Genomic DNA, 13,512 nt, shown 5'->3' with positions numbered 1-13,512 from the left:
CCCACAGCGACATCTGGGTGGGAATACAAGAGGCTCTCACTGAAACATACTATATAGGCTTGAAAGGGTCCTTTACTGATGAAGAGTTTATTATTACTGAAAAAAAAAAAAAAAAATATTGAATAAAAAAGAAACAGCATTCAATTTATTGTTGCAGTAAGTTTATTCACTTAAAGTGCCATTATAAAAATTATCCAGTGAAGATGCAGTTATTCTGCCTTGTCCATCCTCCTGGGGATAAGAAAAAAATAAATTAGTGATATTCACATGCATTCACAGTAGCAGAAACTGGAAAGAAATAAATGATTCCAAGTTTAGGTACCTCAACAAATCCAAGAAAATTAAGTGCAGCCCTTTCTGCCTGGGCTTTACCACTTCTTCCTCATAACTCAGTGTCTGCGATCCATCCATGCCTTTGGAAAATTGGATTTTTGAGCGAATTATTGGTTGGACATCAGTAGTTTCTTCTTGGGACATGGCAGCTGCATCTACTTGCATTTGAGCCAGGTCTTCTCCTGTTTGATTAAAATCAATCTGGTTTAGGTCATTTACAGTCATCTCAGCTGGCAGAGGGAAGTTGATCTTGTTTGTGGGTGGATTCAGGTGAGACTCCTGATCTGTGCTTGGCACAGAAAGGTCAGTTGATACCACATCGCTCGCCTTTAACACAACAGTCAAACTGTCTTCGGACTCAGAACCAATATTGCTGCTGTGTTCAGTATCCTGCACCTGTCCAGGTAGCCAGAGGGTCAGTCTGGCAACTGGGTCCTGACTCACAACCACTACACCCTGTGGGGGAGAGGAGAACTTGCTTCTTGATACAGAAGTACCAGAAACGATTGTTTCGTCCGACACTGCAGCATCAGAAAGCATGGAGTCGGTTAGAGGGACAGGGGTGGTTTCTTGCGGTCCAGAGACAGCAGGCTCAGAGATCATCTTGTCCAAAATGACTAAGGGACCAGTGCTGACTGTAGCCTTGGCTGAAATGACATGAGCCACTGAGTTAGAGACCCAGAGATACCCTCATATCCACTTATTGCACTGTGATTAAAAAGACAAAACACAAAGCACCGACCTTCAGGAAAGTGTTTGACTGATGGGCCTTTACACCTTGAGCTACAGCACTCACACACCTCGAAATCTCCACTTAGCTCTTCCCACCTGAAATGGGGGGAAAAAAAAACAAAACAAAAAACAAAACTCTATCAGTAATGAAAAGGTCACAAAAATACAGTTTTATGTATTCACCAGCACTGTACCTTGATTGGATAACATTGTAGTTGCAGGATTTTGAGCCAATGGTGACACCCTGGTCTGAGATGAGCACAGTACAGTGGATGTATAGCTTCAAAGGAAAGAGTTCATAAGGTCATACAGCCGAGAAGCAGAAATCAAAGACCTGTCATGGCCGTTTGAAAAACTCACCTCAGAAATCAGATAAGATGTGTTCAGAGCTAAATTAACCACATCCCCCCTGCTGGAGGCCACAAAGTGTACGACAGGATGAGGTGAACCCAACGGGGTTGTGCACCTGGGACAAACGGCATCTCAGGTGGTTAGAAAATTAGACATAACAGTGGAGAAATGATGTACACCGGACTGCCTGCTTACCCTTTATTCATTATGAGTGCATGCCGAGATTTAGTCTGAGGCTCGGGGGATGCAGAGACAAAACAGGACTGGATGAAAAGCTGCTGATCAGGCCTGGTTTTAGCAGAAACCTTGAGGTTTACAACCTGACCTCTTTCATAGACATTTGACTCTGTGGCACTGGTCCAGGATGCTGCAGGAAACCAGAAAAAAACAAAACAAAACAAATCATTTGTTTCTACAAATGAAATTCTCAACTTAAAACAGCATCTTTTCAACTCAGTTTATCACTCACGATTCATGGCTTTGATATCAAAGCTTGTGAAACTCTCAGAGGGAGCCATTGCCGTAAAGAGGCCTGGGTTATCATAAGACCTGAAATGACAAGCATTTGTCTTTAGTATGGTTATTTATGACCACTAACAGATGTTTTAGTGGCTCACCTTTTTGGGATACAGGAGATGTGCAATGTGGAAGGAGTTTGCTGCCAGGAGAGAGGTTTCAGATTCAAGCGGAGCAAGTTCGTGAACGCCTTCAAGCCATTCTGTATCTGCAAGACAGACAAAATCCTTACAATAAATAAAAAGTAGCAAAAGAAAAGAATCTGGCCAACTCACCGCTTGTGTAGTTCCACACTCATTAACACTGTAAGTGAAGACAAATTGGTTTGGTCGCTCTCTGTTGCTATAGCAGCCATCACCCAGCTGTATCTCCTCTACCTTCAGCATGACACCATAGGATCTCTTATCAACCAGCACAGTCAGCCGAGATTCATCACAAAACACCTGAACTCTGGGAACGTTCATGATGGGAGGTAGATCAGCAAGCATGTGAAAGTCAGGGGTCCGGGTTCGCCAGGAGCTGAAGATGGTGTCATATGGAGTCAAATCAAAATTTCTTTCAAATGGAAACAGCATGAGATTGTCAAAAAATCCTGGAAAATTCTGGGAAAATGTATCATCCTGTTCTTTTATTACTGGCTGAACAGCAATACACTGTCCAACAAAAATGCAAAGAAATATCTCTGTTATCCCCATCACAAACCTCAAAGTGGGCCAACAACTCTGTCGGCTCCCCTGCCACACCTGTGACATTAATAAGGTGCAGTGGCAGGAGGGACAGGTGCTGGCAATCAAGCTAACGAGGCTGACACGCAGTCATGCTGTGTTTAGATGGGTTTCTGAAACCCTCATCCACTACTACACCCATGTAGTATGTGATGCTTTTTGTGTGTATTATTGTCTGAAAGAGGTATTTACAATTTTAAAAATACTAAGGAAATTGTGTGTTTTGTTCATGTCATTCCTGACTGCAAATATTTCACATATTTAGCATCTTTGACAGCTGAGTTAATATTTAAGTAACAAGCCAGGTCTTTATCATCTTCAATAACAGCAGCATTACGTACACATTCACTGAAAGGAAGTCCAAAAAATGAAGGATGAATAATATGAAATTCGTGTCCTTATAGTGTGTGTAAGTCATAAATAAATCTGTGTGTGTGACTTTTCCAACATTTTATGGTATCACAGTGTTGCTGTAATCTTTAAAGATAAAATTGACATTTACTTTTTAAATTGTTTTTGTAATTCTATTTGTGTGGTTCACATTTCCATTTTACATATCTCACATTTACTTTCCTTTTTTAACCTTTTCCCCTGGAGGAACTGAATAAAAATAAATAAATAAATGTGTAAATTTAAAAAAGAATAACAAGAAAATTATAGCGAAGGAAAAAAAAGAAGGAGAAAAAAAAGAAAAAGACCACAAATGACAGAGGATCACATATCTATAATTATGAGGGTAAACTCTAAGGTAAAAATATCATTGCCATCACATTCATCATCTTTACGGACATTAAAATTACTGACTCTATAGACATGTAATACACTTACACACTGATTTTTATATCTGAAAAACAAATAAGACAAAAATGAATCAAAGGCAGGTTCATCTTAAATAAGAGTAATGCTCCTGCACCACACAAACAAGTAAACACAAACTCAGACAGACAAATGTGAAAAAATGTCTTGTTTTTTCTTGTTATATTTTACTTTGATGTTCCTTTAAATATTGGAAGGTATTTTAATAGCTGGTGGGAACAGAGCTGCAGTATTTCTTCGCAGATAGATCACCCTCACCCCTTCAAATGTGACGTTTGTAAAGGTATTGGGGGAGGAGCTTCCGCATAGGTAGGCGGTTGTCTACAGGTGAGCGGCAGTTGAGGAAGACAAGGACCCACCAGCAGGAGCGTGTCAAAAAGCTGTCAGAAATGACTTTAATACAACTTGCACACTAATATGAACTAAGAGGGAAAAAAAACCCCACCATGGTGTATTTAGGTAAGTGAACTTATATGTTTGCTTCAGTGAAAGGACAGACTACATGGCTGTGGCCCGAGACAAAGTTTTTAGGCGTGGTCTGCGCATTTGTAAACGGAGCTCAGAGAAGAGACGCAGCTCACCTTCAGTTTATGGTGTTTGACTGACGGAACTCAATGTAATATCTTTGTGTTTGTGTTGCGAGTTTATATTCATGTAAACTTATATAAGTAACTTGTTAGTTAATTGGATAAGGTATTTAGCCTTACATAGGTGTGTTTTATCCAGAGTTTCACCTAAATAAAACTGAGAAATTTTTGGTTAGCACAGGTTGCATAGGATTCACGATTATGGGCCGTTGATGGATTAGATATAGGTCCATACAACAGTATACTATAGTATGGACTCCATACTATATATCCTATCATTATTATCAACCTAAATAAGGTTATTAATTACTAATTCAGGCAGAATGAAACAGACATGCTGACCCTGTGTAACTATCAGAAAATGTAATACCACATTGGAATATAAGAGATGGGCTATTAAGTGTGATGTCTTTACAGTTACTACTTGAATATGTAAATAACGCAAATATTAGATCCTGGGGTTTTTGTTAATCTGTACACTACAGTGACAAAATGTGATAGTGAGCACTTCAATGGCAGCAAACATTAGACAGAGCAAACAATATTATGACCTAAAACACAGTGAGTATTTCCACAGCAGCACCCACCAGTAGGACAGGAGCCATTATCTGTCTCTACCTCACCCCTCAGGCCAGGTGGTGAATGTTTGAACACCCCACCCAAAGCTTTGTCTTGTTAGGTCCAGGAGGGGCTTACATGGACTTTGAGGGTGGGTGCTTCACCTTTCTTCAGAGGACAGAACAAAATAGTGCAACACAATCCCCGTCAGACCCCTTCTCTGAATTGTCACCATAGCTGCAGGGTTTTGCTGCACGCAGAGGATGACACCTTCAGCCATCTCTGCAGGGGTCGGGGATAACTGTGGTGACTGACTTATTCTCAAGTGTTGATACAGTGTGCTAACCACTGGCCCGCTTCCTCTCTTCGCTTTGCTGAAACCACAACACTCCAACGAAGTCGGTTCTCACACAAGTTGTCAGTGTAGTGCAGTTACAGCTTGTTCTATATTTTAGATCATATTTCATAAACCTATGTGCACACTGTAATTTCATCTTGTTTAGTTTGTTGGTTTCTGTCAGCAGCACATACTGATACATGCCGCTGGTATTTATACACATAATTTTGGACTATGCTTCACTCGGACAATACAGATTGTGTTGTACACATAATGTAATTATTGTTTATCATTTAGATTTTGACAGAAGTAACAGTGCTCAGAGCTAAGTTAAGATTATGAGGTAAACATAATGTATTTCTGCTTCCTCTAGGAGTATGCTGCGCCAGCCTCAAGGACAACAAAGCCCTGATGAAGATGGGGCTGGGGCTGGTGTTGGTGGGCCATGTCAACTTTCTTCTTGGAGCACTGGTGCACGGCGCTGTGCTCAGGCACATCAACGTGCACTCTCAGGCCCGGACCATGGTCTACGCCATCTCTAATGTCATTGCCATCGTGGCAGGCTTGGTGGTAAGTGGCAGGACATATGCTTAAAAAACCTACAAGCAATTTGATATTTACTTTGAACATATTTATTAAAGGTATCAGCAGATAGCTTATACCTGTAAGTTGTGTCCATGGATGTAAATCATTCATCCTTAAATAGAGCCATTTTGAGTAGAAATATTTTAAAATATTAATTGTTTTTTTTTTTCATCTGTATGTGATGAAGTATATGTCATTTTTACTGAACATGTAACATCTTTTGTCTCTTAGGGAATTATTGGTGGAATAACAGCCATTGTCTTGTCCAAAAACAAGAAAAACAGGATCCTGGTAAATAACTGTTCCCCTGTTGTTGTTGCTGCTGCAGCTTCTCCCTCCTACAGTCAGCTCTCACATCTGGTCTTTTCTGGCTCCTGTTAGAACTTGCCCTTTGTTTTGACTTAGTGCATGGTGTGTGAAGATATGGAAGATCTATTTAAATAATGTCAATATGTCAATGTCAATTCATGTTCCTACTTTCCTGTAACATCTGCTTGACAAAGAGAAGCAGATTGTCTGTTATGGGGGACAATGTCTTTCACATATTAGATTTAACTGTTTTACTTTTTACCTTAAGACTCAACAAGAGCTTGTCATCATGTTGTCTTTGCAGCAGTGGGTCCTGTTGGTCTTCGGCTTCCTGGCTGGTCTCTTGGCAGTTGCCTCCACCTTGGGCTTGTCAGTTTCGATGGTAAAAGCCATTATGGATAAAGGCAAGGGCCTGCTAACACACTGCAGGAATTCTAATAATAATGTTGGCTCTTCCAGCATCACATATGAATGCCCCTTTGACCCCACCCGTATCTATGTAAGTTGAATGCAAATATTTACCCACTAGCAGTTTTGACATTTTCTTAAATTGCTGCAAAAAAACAAAATGTTAATTAATCAGAGTTATGTGCCGTGGCATTTTCTTTCAATGTTGATCAGGCGACCACAATCATTCTGTGGGTGCCCCTCATCTTGATGTCTGTGGTGGAAATGGTGTTCTCCTTCCGCTGCTTCGCTGCCTGCACTACGTTCCTCTACCTCTGTCCCTGCAGGAGGAGGCCGATCCAGGCAAAGAGGGTGAGCCACCGTCAGATCACTGACTCCGTCGCCCTGCAGTGTTTGTCACAGGCAGTGTGTGTGTGTTTGTAGAGAGAGCATAGATTAATGTTATGCTGCCTGTAATGTGTCACTTTATAGTAACGAATTTCAGTCAGACCTTTGAGTTACTGAACATAAAAAATGTGGTTTGCATAAATGTAAATAGGACAGAGGTAGGCAGGAAGGAAAATACTCATTTTTCTTCTTTACTGTTTGAGGTCAAATAGCAATGTGTTAAAAATACTATAACATCACTGTCTTAGGTAACAGTTAGGTAACAATTATTCTAATACAAGGCTGAGTTGTGACAGCGGCAGTAAAAACATTAGCTTTAACAGTTTTAACAGTGAACAGCCCTGGTTCACTCTATCCTGAAATAGTGATGTGACATTGAACTTAATACAGACAAATGGAAAGACCTGCTGACGATGCAAACTTCAACAGGGCAGCGTGGTAGCTGTTTCCCCTCATCTCGTGCTGTCTCCGTGCATGATCGCATGGTTTGATCTTGAAAGTGAAATTAAAGTAAACTGAAGAAGCACACATCATGAACAGTGGCTCGGTTCATTCACCATCATTTCATGTAAACGCTTGTTTCATATGTGCTCATGTGTTAATTGTTATGCATTACCAGCACTGGAGTAACATTAAAATTCTTATTTAAAATACATATTCAATTTACTTGGCATGACAGTCGGGGAAACAAATTACATTATCTGGACTGATGTATATTAACGGCCCCATCTATTCTTTCTAAACTGCCATTTAAAATTATATGACATATTCAAATTGCAATTTAAACAGTTGTTGTTTATGACTCAGGTCTTTATTGTAGTTAAAGTCAGTCTATGTTTAAATTTCTTCTTGTCAAAACTATCAGAACAAAAAAAAAAAACATAAAAAAAAGATGCCTGGTTGCTGATTTTAAAGAGACATTTAGTTTTATTGAATTTTTTCCACCTACTTTAGTCACCTTCCATTCAGACTGTAAGTTTGTCTGTTAGTTAACAGCAATATCTTCCTGCTTAACCTTCTTAATACTAAGAAATTTATTCCAATTCCTATGTAGGGTTGAGGACAGCATAGAAGTGCGGTACATTTGCTCCGCTAAGGTCATGAATGTGAGTTGGCTTCTCTGAAATTCCTATTCATCTACTGTTTCAGGTGCGTATCCAAAGACGCATTGAAACCCCAACACCAGCACGGGATCCAGAGATCAGCGCTGAAGCTGAGCCTGCAGAGCGGGATGAACTGCTGGACGGCAACACCGTAGTGGAGCAGAGTGAATGGCTCTGAAGCAGCTAAACCTAATGAGATAGGTTGCATACTGTTGGGATCAACTGGATAAGATGCAGCTTCATCTGTGGAGTTCTTGCATCATGTGTCTGTTACACACTACATGTCTGAAGAAGACATTTGTGGGACATAAGCCAGGAAAAGCAATAACATTTTATTTACCTTTACATAAAAAGGAGGAATTTTTTATCTGCTGTTGGTTTGGTTTGAAGTGGTCAGCTTTTGTTTGTATAGATTTTGAAAATATTGAGAATACAGAAAGCTTGTCATCTCTATTCCGACTTTAAAATTATTTCGTAATTTAAATGTTATCGCCAAACATTTCATCAAAGCAGACATGTTATGAATCTTATTTTGAAAAACTCACAACTTAAGACATTTACACAACTTTTTATGGCAGTTTTTATTGGTGTTTTAAAATGTGGTCAACACACACCTGGGTCTGTCTGATTTAAATGACACTTGCAAGCTCTGTGGTGAAACACTTTTACAAATATATACAACAAATGAATGAATTCTGGCTTTTACCTTGCCTCTCATTTTACACTGAGTACTATACAGTATCTTGGACATTCAAGCCCAAACTTCAGTGGAATCTAAGCCTGATACTGGACCCAAACATTTTCAACATTGTGAGTCACAGAAATTTAACAAAGAAAATGCCAGTGTGCCAGTAAAGGGCACATCCTATCATAACCTTAGATATAAGAATATAATAAACTTACATTGTGACATGTAAGAGGTTTATAGGTTTAGACAACCATCTTAACCATTCTTGGTGACCTTAGCAGGCAAGACCAGTGACACAAATGTATTAAAGAAAAGGATCTATCGTACAAACATGCTTCAACTACATATTCAAAAAGGCACAGGACTAAAGTGGGATTGAAAGACAAAACAGAGTAGCCAAAATATCTATGATTTAAATAAATTAAATCAATCAGATATATAAAAGCAAACATGTACTAAGCCATTTTTTTTTTTTTTACAGAGTTGCTTCACAAGGGAAAAGCACATGTCATCGCTTAAAAAGATTCAAGACAAAAAAATAAGAAAGCATACAAAAACAATACTCAAAAACACTCATTTTGACTCTAGTCCATAAACAGCAAAGTTGAAAAGTTGTCCTAGAAAAACATGGTAAGATCCTCGTCCCGTTTTGAGGGAGTAGGACCTCTCATTACAAAGGTTTAGTCCTTCACCGATTTCCTCAGCAGCAGCCTGGAAAGATGATCAATCCAAAAAATCTGGTGTGATCAGTTCTGATCAGCTGCTCTGGCATCTTTAGATGCTGAGGACCTCAAGGTGTCTTGGATTCCTCTTTTGGCCTAAAGGACCCAGAGTAAGGTAATGATTAACACTCCCACTCATCAGCCCCTCGCTGGAAAACATGGTCAATCAGTGTGTGCAGTGTTTTCTCACTTTGATGTGTCCATTTTCTCCTCCTCTGGCACCTTCTCCTCTTCTTTTACTTCTATAACAAAAAAAAAACAAACAAACTCATAGCCATCATAATAATAAATAAAACATTCTAATAAGATCTGTACTTAAAAAAAAGTGGGGTGATATAAGAATGAAAAAAAAAAAAAAAAAGGGTAGATACCTTTTGTTTCCTCCTCACCTTTCTTCTCCTTTTCTTCTCCCTCTTTCTCTCCTTCGGTTTTGGCTCGCTTTGCTTTCTTGAAGCTGGCTGCGTTTCTGCGGCCGCCTTCACCTTCATCCTCTGAGTCAGAGAACTCCTCCTCACAAGCTATCCTCTTGTCGTGGGCACGGACTGTGGACATTATCAGAGGAAAGGATAAAATCAAAACATGACGCTACCATTTTGTGTGGACTGCACGATGACAAAGTAAGGGTCACTGTAAAAAGGTTATTACTGGAGATGCGTTTGTTGGGGTCATCTTCCTCCTCGTCGCCACTGTCCTCCTGTACAGCATCTTCAGGGATGGCCTGCATCTGAACTCCCGGAGCGTGAGGCAGCATACGCAAGTTCTCAAACAAGCGTTGCCTGGAGGACAAAAAGTTGGTTGAACATACTGACCACAAGCACAAACAAAATCACAATCTGAGACTCTTAACTTCTAACTGATGTGGCTAAAGAAACACAAAAGTGACTGTAACTGCTGCTGAAACCGGTGAATCCTTAATTAGATGATGCTGTGCATTATGCATTTTGACATTTTGTAACACACATCGAGGAAAGAAAGATGAATTTGACTGGCACTATCATGAACTCACTTGATCTTTTCCAGGTAGTCGTTGGTGTTCTGGTTGGTCATGTTGGAGGGGCTGATGTGCAGTTTGAAGTCCGGTCCAAAGTATTCAAAGTAGTCATTGTATGGGAGCTCTGTAGAGTTGAGGAGAATTGTTAAAAAATTAACACACATTTTTATTGAATTAATGTTTTGTAATATGCTGTTACAAATATTTCAAGTCAGGCTCCTTCCTTGTGTCTATGCCAAGAAAACCTGAAGAGTCTACTGAAGTAGTTAAATAACAGGTCTGCAAGTAAGGTTTATTACAGATTCAGCTATTATTTTCCATAAAATGTCAAATGAGAAATGCCATGACACAAAAACAAGCAAATCATCACATTTCAGAAGCTGTAACCAGCAGACTGTGACTTTTTTTAGCCGATTACCAAAATTTTCCACTGACAAATCATTTGTGTTTCCTGTATTACTCCTGATGTATTATGTATTATACATATTACAATACTAAGACAAAGCTTTTAATAACCACCACAGTAGAAGCTGATTTGAAATGAAAACCAGATTACCTATATTCAGTGCAATACGGTCATTAAGACTCACCATTAGGGATGGAGGAATCGAGGGCTACAGCAGTTTCATATGTCCAGCAGCGTGCCACATTGCGGATAGTGTAGCCTCCTCCACCCAGCATCAGCAGTGGCAGGTTAAAGCTCTTCATGTACTCCACACACTTGGCATGACCTGAGCACACACATGGAAAAAATGTTTTGAAAATTGTACACTTTTGTTTCTCAGGTTATACGTCATAAAAACAGTTACATACCTCTGCTCATATTCTAACACCATAAGGACCGAAATGGTTCAATTAACTTACCTTTAATGGTGAGGTTAAAGCAGCCGAGCCTGTCTCCTGACAAAGAATCAGCTCCGCACTGCAGAACCACCGCGCTGGGCTGGTACATCTCCATCACCTTAGCCATGATCTACACAAACAACAATGTCCACTTTCAAATGTGTCTGAACCACAAGAGGAGATATGGACAGTAAACAAATCATTATTTACTCACAGGTTTGAATATGGCTTCATATGACTCATCATCAATCCCATCCCTCAGTGGATAATTCACAGCATAATATTTACCCTTCCCAGCACCAATGTCCTGCAGAGTAGAAGATAAATGTCAACTCATTGTATTATGACTATGACAACATGGCTTTTATCCACCAATAATTCAAGGCTTACCCTCAAATCGCCTGTGCCGGGGAAGTACTCTCCATACTTGTGGAAGGAAACTGTCATAACGCGGTCTGTGGTGTAGAAGGCCTCCTCAACACCGTCCCCATGATGGATATCAATATCTATGTACAGAACTCTCTGGTGGTATCTGGAAGGAGAGGAAAGATCCTCTATGTTCTGCTACTTTTGATCCAAGTGAATTTTCATTTGACCAACCATGAACAGTACCATCTACTCATTCACAACAACCCTGTACTTTAGTGGCTGCAACAGGGCTTCTGTACTCACTTCAGTAATTCCAGAATAGCCAGTACAATGTCATTGACGTAGCAAAACCCAGAAGCCTCAGACTTCTTGGCGTGATGCAGACCCCCAGCCCAGTTGATAGCAATGTCTGTCTGCTGTTTGTTCAACTTCACGGCACCAGCTGCACCACAGTGAGGAGGAAAGAATTAACAGCCTGCTTATACTAAACTTAACAGATTACTGGGGCAGTGATGGCAAGATTACAGTCCAATACAGTATGTTTGTGTGAACAGTATTTAAAGAGAAGCAACTTACCAACAGAGCCCCCTGCTGAGAGCTGGCAGAACTCAAATAAACCATCAAACACTGGACAGTCCTCCCCCACATTAACTGCAAAGCAACAGCACAGAGTTAAGCACTGTATTGCTTACACAGTTTATCTACAGGCAACCTCTGTCGCAAACTTACATCTCTGCATTTGTTTGCTGTACTCTGACATGTTGTCTGGCCGGATTGAACGCAGGAATTTGATGTAGTCGTCACTGTGATACTTGGTCATCTCCTCTCCACTGGCTTTGTGCGGACGCTGAAACACAGAGGACAAATGGGTTCCCGGGAAACATCGTAAAAGCAAGCCCAGCGATTTGACTAAGCAAATAGGTTATGTAGCGCAACATACGTATATCTCCATCTTTCTGTAGAGGCCATAGTTGAGCAACAGGTTGTGTGTCATGCGGATTCGGTGGGGCTTCATGGGATGCCCCTGACCATAGTAGTAATTTCCAACATCACCTAAAATGAGAACAAACAAAACACACGATGTTGATTTTTTGGTTTATCTTTCCTGAAAAATCGAAACAATTGCAGAAATGAAGTAGACTGGGATCACCCTTTCACAATAAGTGTCTGGGCAAAAGACGTCCGTCCAGTGAAAAGCTAAGTGAGTGTGTTCAACATTACTATACTGCATGACTGTTATGATGCTGCAACCGGACCTCTAACTTTCCCAGCCAAAATACTGAAATCAAACCGCTTCTGTTCAACTCTGCAAACTACCCAGGTACATTTACACGGTGCTACTTTGTTAACTTACACAAAGATAAATGACCGAAACATTATTTTCCGCTTAACTACCTGGCCTTTGAAGGTAGCAACATGAGCCGTTTTAACGTTAGCTTGGTGTTGACGTTAATTGTGGTGACAATGAAGTACTCACATTCCCATTGTTAGCTCGCTAGCTAGTAACGTTAACCAATCTAGTTAAAGTACTAAGATCCGGTAGATAAACGTCTAAAATAGTACATTCAAGGCAACCATTGCATTTACGGAAACTGAGCAAATGTTATAAGTGCGTTAACAGTGTGTGCGGACTCAGACCGATGAGAGCCGCCTGAGACTCAAGCTAGCTAGGTTAGCTAACGTGCCAGGTTAGCAAGAGGTGAAATAAACTGCAACCTTTGTTGGCGCAAAGTGGCGGATTTCACCGCTGCGTGCATCGGCTGTCAAAAGTATAGGCCCGTGAGTACTCACCATCATAGTAGTAGCAAACTTTTTTCTTTGTTCCTTGAGAAGTAAGCGCCATTTTAGTCTTTTTGGCAGGCTTTCACCACTCACACCGCAGGAAACAACAGCGACAAGAGGCGGATAGTTTGTATCACGTCCAATCAACGGATGTAATGTTACCTGCTCTCGACAGGGGGCGGCCGACTCTGTGCTACCCGGTAGAGTATATGGTCATAACCATAGGTCGTAACCCTAACCTGGTCAATTACTGTGACAATGTAACAGTTTTTCTACCTGCTCAGCAGTGATGGAGTTATTTTGACCTGGACCTTCTAAAATGTCTCCATTTCAAGTAAGGGTCTTGCATTCAAACTGTATAAACCATGTA

General features: G+C 40.4%; 3 protein-coding genes across 4 annotated transcripts; 1 reads left to right on the top strand and 2 right to left on the bottom strand.

The window, feature by feature from the left end:
* Positions 1 to 144: 144 nt before the first annotated feature.
* Positions 145 to 2,647, bottom strand: zpcx (zona pellucida protein C). The gene is made up of 9 exons (XM_087172226.1): positions 2,208 to 2,647; positions 2,034 to 2,140; positions 1,886 to 1,965; positions 1,612 to 1,783; positions 1,426 to 1,531; positions 1,260 to 1,345; positions 1,076 to 1,161; positions 323 to 980; positions 145 to 231 (listed from the first exon to the last, which is right to left on the bottom strand). The coding sequence occupies exons 1-9, from the start codon at positions 2,625 to 2,627 to the stop codon at positions 210 to 212; spliced, it is 1,737 nt and encodes a 578-aa protein (XP_087028352.1). The 5' UTR covers positions 2,628 to 2,647; the 3' UTR covers positions 145 to 209.
* A 1,130-nt stretch (positions 2,648 to 3,777) lies between these two features.
* tmem54a (transmembrane protein 54a) lies at positions 3,778 to 8,200 on the top strand. The gene is made up of 6 exons (XM_023399879.2): positions 3,778 to 3,932; positions 5,329 to 5,525; positions 5,772 to 5,831; positions 6,154 to 6,348; positions 6,471 to 6,608; positions 7,794 to 8,200. The coding sequence occupies exons 1-6, from the start codon at positions 3,920 to 3,922 to the stop codon at positions 7,923 to 7,925; spliced, it is 735 nt and encodes a 244-aa protein (XP_023255647.1). The 5' UTR covers positions 3,778 to 3,919; the 3' UTR covers positions 7,926 to 8,200.
* Positions 8,201 to 8,309: 109 nt separating this feature from the next.
* LOC111650093 (putative histone deacetylase 1-B) lies at positions 8,310 to 13,286 on the bottom strand. Of its 2 annotated transcripts, none has more exons than XM_023399881.2 (14): positions 13,152 to 13,286; positions 12,301 to 12,413; positions 12,090 to 12,207; positions 11,937 to 12,011; positions 11,664 to 11,802; positions 11,382 to 11,523; positions 11,206 to 11,298; positions 11,013 to 11,121; positions 10,739 to 10,879; positions 10,164 to 10,272; positions 9,803 to 9,933; positions 9,529 to 9,699; positions 9,348 to 9,399; positions 8,310 to 9,253 (listed from the first exon to the last, which is right to left on the bottom strand). In XM_023399881.2, exons 1-14 carry the CDS (start codon positions 13,201 to 13,203, stop codon positions 9,226 to 9,228), a joined length of 1,473 nt encoding a protein of 490 aa, XP_023255649.1. In that variant the 5' UTR covers positions 13,204 to 13,286; the 3' UTR covers positions 8,310 to 9,225. The 2 variants fall into 2 exon arrangements, with proteins under 2 accessions (XP_023255649.1, XP_087028347.1); XM_087172221.1 differs by having other exon boundaries at positions 9,547 to 9,699.
* Between the last annotated feature and the right edge of the window lie 226 nt (positions 13,287 to 13,512).

This window comes from Seriola lalandi, unplaced genomic scaffold (genome assembly GCF_002814215.2).
Source record: "Seriola lalandi dorsalis isolate HSWRI2012SDOR001 ecotype SW California unplaced genomic scaffold, Sedor1 jcf7180002052126, whole genome shotgun sequence".
Taxonomy (NCBI): Eukaryota; Metazoa; Chordata; class Actinopteri; order Carangiformes; family Carangidae; genus Seriola; species Seriola lalandi.
The sequence above is the reverse complement of the archived record's forward strand: the minus strand, read 5'-3'. Positions and strand labels throughout refer to the sequence as shown.